This window comes from Quercus suber, unplaced genomic scaffold (assembly GCF_002906115.3).
Source record: "Quercus suber isolate HL8 unplaced genomic scaffold, Cork oak 2.0 scaffold_874, whole genome shotgun sequence".
NCBI classification, from domain to species: domain Eukaryota; kingdom Viridiplantae; phylum Streptophyta; class Magnoliopsida; order Fagales; family Fagaceae; genus Quercus; species Quercus suber.
This window is the reverse complement of record NW_027070304.1, coordinates 1-4,901: the sequence shown is the minus strand read 5'-3', so window position 1 is coordinate 4,901 and position 4,901 is coordinate 1. Positions and strand designations below refer to the sequence as shown.

At 37.8% G+C, this 4,901-nt stretch overlaps 1 protein-coding gene across 1 annotated transcript; it reads right to left on the bottom strand.

Moving 5' to 3' along the window:
* Positions 1–1,740: 1,740 nt before the first annotated feature.
* LOC112036179 (mitochondrial import inner membrane translocase subunit TIM17-2) lies at positions 1,741–4,651 on the bottom strand (the record flags this gene model as incomplete). Its single annotated transcript, XM_024068984.2, is given in 2 exon segments — positions 1,741–2,031; positions 3,984–4,651. A coding segment is annotated over 1 exon segment (654 nt). The 3' UTR covers positions 1,741–2,031; positions 3,984–3,995.
* Between the last annotated feature and the right edge of the window lie 250 nt (positions 4,652–4,901).

Genomic DNA, 4,901 nt, shown 5'->3' with positions numbered 1-4,901 from the left:
TCAATATTAATCCAAATGCAAGATGCATGACCTTTAAAAAGATCTAATAATCTTAAGAAACCCAAGTAAATCACAAGAAATCAAATAAATGCAACATATCTCATATCTGACAAAAAATTGGAGGAAATTTAAACATTTAATTGGTCAATAAAGTGGAGCTCAATTGATCTCTACAAGTACAAGGCGGTCATCTAGTGAGTCCACAGATGTGTTGACACCCAAACCGATGACAAGGGCAAGATAGAAGAAGAGAAAAAGGAGAGTGGCTGCGAGTTTAGGTTAGGGTTTAGAACTTTAGAGATTTTTTTTTTCTTTTCTTTTCTTTTTTTCTTTAGAATTTATATTTTATTTTAGAAGTGAAAAAATAATATAAATGAGTGCACCTATGTTTACCAGTTAAGACTCATTTAATTAGATTACCCGATAGGTCTTTGCCCATTGGGTTCAATCAAGATTTACCTAAATTAAGTTGGTCATGAGTAGGTTATTGAGTTTGGGTAAAAATTGCCACCCCGGGCCTGCATGCTAAACCTCAGTTTCCTTTCGTTTTCTTTCCCCGCCACCTTCCCCCTTTCACTTTTATTCCACGACGTTGGCTCTTAAATTGATATGCCAGAAGCTAGGCCCTCTCCTAAACTTGTCTTGAATAGTTTCATTTCTTTCCTTGCTTGCTGCTTTTGTTGAGTCATGGCTCTTAAATTGTGATAAGCAAAAAGCTAGGCCTTCTCCTAAACTTGTCTTGAATAGTTTCATTTCTTTCCTTGCTTGCTGCTTTTGTTGAGTCATGGCTCTTAAATTGTGATAAGCAAAAAGCTAGGCCTTCTCCTAAACTTGTCTTGAATAGTTTCATTTCTTTCCTTGCTTGCTGCTTTTGTTGAGTTATTTTAAATCTATGTACATATAACTCCGTAGCTCAACTGGCTCAATTGGCATCTCTTGACAGTGTTTCCAACAAAAACATCAATCCTGTCGTTAGATTCAAAAAAAAAAAAAATCTATGCATAGACAAACACTAGAGAATGATGAGCCAAGTTAACAGCACGAACCCAGGGGCACGAAATTATTGGCGCCCACACTTGTTAGAGACTTAGAGAAGGTGTGAATAATTTCACCCAGGGGCAGGGTATAGAGTCTACGTGCAAATTATGCTTTGGATACTTGACAATATATGGTAATACACCTTTTCCTAAAACAAACCAAATATCAAACATCGTCCAAAAAATACGGCACAAACTAGATTATATCAAATTGGGGTCTAAATAGAGGCAACACAAATTCTGGATTGCCCCTTGAAAGTTTGTCAATATTTTTATTTTGTGAAATCAACTTTCCAGTTGTACTCAATTATGTCAGCTCCTATAATGACAACAAAAAACCAGCAAAGGATTTTCAGACTTTTGCCCAGTCAGCTGCCATAATCACATGATATGAGATGATTTTCTAAGGTCTGCTGAAATCAAGTTAACTTGACAATCTTGTCTAAGCCCAAAACAGCTGAAAATTCCTTGCATCCAGCATTGTTGATAATACTGATTCACTTCATCAAAAATCTCCAGCTAAAGATTTAATTCTAACATACCACACACCTACAACCCAACGATGGAACTGGTTCATAGGTCAGATTTATGTAAAAGATCAATGTATCACAGGAACAGGTCAGAAATTATACCATCTCAGTCAGCAAGCTGGCATATATCATATGCCACACCAAAATATAAATTTGAAGACACATCACAAAACTATTCATAATAGAACAGTGATATTATCGCTGTTTGCATCTAATTTCAGCATTATAATGGTAACAAACTACATCTGCTATCATGTCCCGCTCTTAGAAAACTTTTAAGCTATAAAAATAAAATATTGCCTACCGGTCAAAACAATCAGTACATGTGTACAAAAGTATGGAATAGCTGGAGTAAACCTCTTAAGGAAGATATCTATTTAAAGATATAACCATGAAAATGAACTTCATCAATTGGGAAGAAAGCACGACAAGGGTCTTGCAAATTATTGAGACCAAAGAAACACCTACAGAGGAAAACATCCCATTAACATATAAATAAGCAACCGTTAATGTACAAAAATATCAAAACTAAAATCAAGCTAATGAACACTTGAATAATGCATAATAATAGATTGATGCATGATCCTGTAACAAAGAGAACATAATTATAGAGATTGTTTTAATTTCTATTAGCAGGAAAAAACCACAAGGAAGAAAAACAGGCACTGAATTGCATTTTACAACATAGAAATGGGCCACTAAAGTAGTGCCTTTCCAGCTGATAGGTATGCAACTAGCTATTTGAACTTTGCCAAACCCTATTAAAGTCAATAGAAAAGAACGTAAAGAAAGAAGGGATAGAAGGGGTAGGGTGTTATTTTTGTGGTTAACTAAGGGATAAAGGACCATTAACATGCTATTTCCCATACCAGATAATAATAAAGATAATATACACACCATATGCAGTTGACATATTCAATTATCACTATTAAATGACTTTAAACCTTACAAAGTCTTAGACCATGGTTTCAAAAGGCAAGCTATTAAATGTAACTGCTCAATCTTCACATTCTCAGGGGTACAAGTACAACTGTTGGTCTTCCTTTACCTCGTATGTCAAACACTCCTTAATCCAAGCTTCGAATGATGGTGTAAAGGAATGAGGCCTTAATGTGAGATATATGAGGAGGAACAGAAATACCACAAGCAACACAGAAAGTTAAGTATTTACAAATCCCAGTTATAATCATACATCTTAATAAGTTGATATATTATAAAGAGGTCAACAAGACCCATATGCAACCCTTATATTACCTAATTGTGAATCATTTCAGCAGGAATCTTCAAATTAAAGCTCAAATTGACTCCTTGACTATTTAGAATTATAATAAAAACAAAAAACAAAAAAATCAAAACCCACATACACTTAAATAGTACCACAGACACAGAATGCAATCCACAATTTAAAGGCAATTGTTCCAGATATTTAAGCATGAAAAAGAGAGCCAGAATTATCTGCACAATGACCCATACACCATTTGCATACAGGGCTTGAAATTAAATGTACATCATTAAAAGAAGAATGGAATGCCACCAGTCAGGAAGGGAAAAAAAAAGTTATAGGCTTCAACAAGAAGTCCAATGAACTCTAGCTCAAATGGCATCTCCTCTCGTTGTAAGAACAAGGTGTAGGAAGAGGCCATGGGTTCCAAACTTACTAGATCCATGTCAAATTACCAACTTAAAAAAGAAAAAAAGCTTTAATGAGAAACAGATTCCACAATAAGAATAACACTTGCCTGCATCATAAACAGTATTTTATATAAATTCTCTAATTACAATGGTGTAGCTTTGGGTATAAATGCAGAACAAAGTTTAAGATGAAGAAGATAAACATAACAGAATCAGCTAATACAGAAATATGATGAAACAAGCAAAACCAAAGTGATGAACAAGCAATCATTCACAACTTGATTACTTGATGAAAATTTGCAGAGTCTAAGAGGCAGCAGTGTGGATATGCTAATTAAATCTTATTTAGCTAAATAGGATCACAAACATTAAATTTACAGTCACAATGATGTCCTATAAATACAGCCCTTTCTAGTGTCCATATTCCATAAAGCCACTATTTTAAACGCTTCAGCAAATACAAAAGCCTCAAATTTAAGAAGCCACATACCCCAACAAAGGCATTTTCTCCATCCTTTCTTACCCGGAAAAAGCAGTAAGGTAGGGAATCTTTCTAAAGAAGAGCCCTTTGGACTCGCCTCTAGCCAGGCAACTAACCCCACCCCCCCAGTTGCCAGACGCGATGTTTATGTTCATGCCCAAAAGCAAACACCCATCAATAAACAATTGATTATTGATGATCATAATTAAATTTAGCCACCCAATCAAAAGCCAAAATACAACATTGGAAACAAAATAATAATAATAATAATTTTAATTGCTGTAACCAAAAAACAAAACCCACCTTTTATTTTCCTCACTTGTACTCAAAGTTGGGAACCGGTGGGGCATCGAAGCTCTCCAAGATCTTCGTCTCGCTTCCGCTACTGGTGGATTCCGACTCTTTCGTCTTCGACCACCAGCCTCCAAGCCAACCCGAACCAGAGTCCGTAGAAGAAGAATCTGCTTGGGCTTGGGCTGAAACTGGGGCTTGGCCCATGTAACCAGGAATATTCGGCTGAGGCTCATCGATGATCACAGGCATCTGTTGTTGACCACTAAGCATACGGTTAAGCATGATTCCAGCTCCTTCGATGAGAGCCAATAGGACGCCACCGAACACGGCGGAGCGAGCGGAGGCGCCGAGACCTTGACGCATGGAGAGGAAGCCACCGGTGGCTGCACCAGCCACAATCGAGTTCCAAGGGTCTTCCTTTTGGCGAAGGTAGACCATGGTACAGTCGAAGGCAGAGAAGAGTCCACCCCACACAGCGAAGCTTCCACCGACGCGAGGAGCGTTGAGACGCACGGCTTGCGTGCCACCGACTAATCGAGCACCAGAGGGAGAGTTGTAGACGCCTTTCAGGAAGTGGAAAGCAGAGCCTCCCACCGCACCCATGGCGAACGCGCCACCGATGTCATCTAGTATGCGATCTGGACACGGTTCTCTTGACGTTTCTGGCGTACCCATGGCTTCTCTCTCTCTAGGGTTTGCTTCTGTTTTTCGTTTTCTACGGAATTTTTGAAGTATTTGTATTCGTTGGCTTATTAAACTTTAAAAATAATGTCTTGGGGAAGGGGCTTGGGCTTGGGCACGGTTTGAGGTTTTTTCCTTTTCCTTTTCCTTCGGCTGGTGGCCTTGGATTTTTAAACACGTAGTAAGGTCGGTGTAGATTCCTACTGGGCTACTACTTTGTTTTTTTTTTTTTTTTTTTTTTTTTTT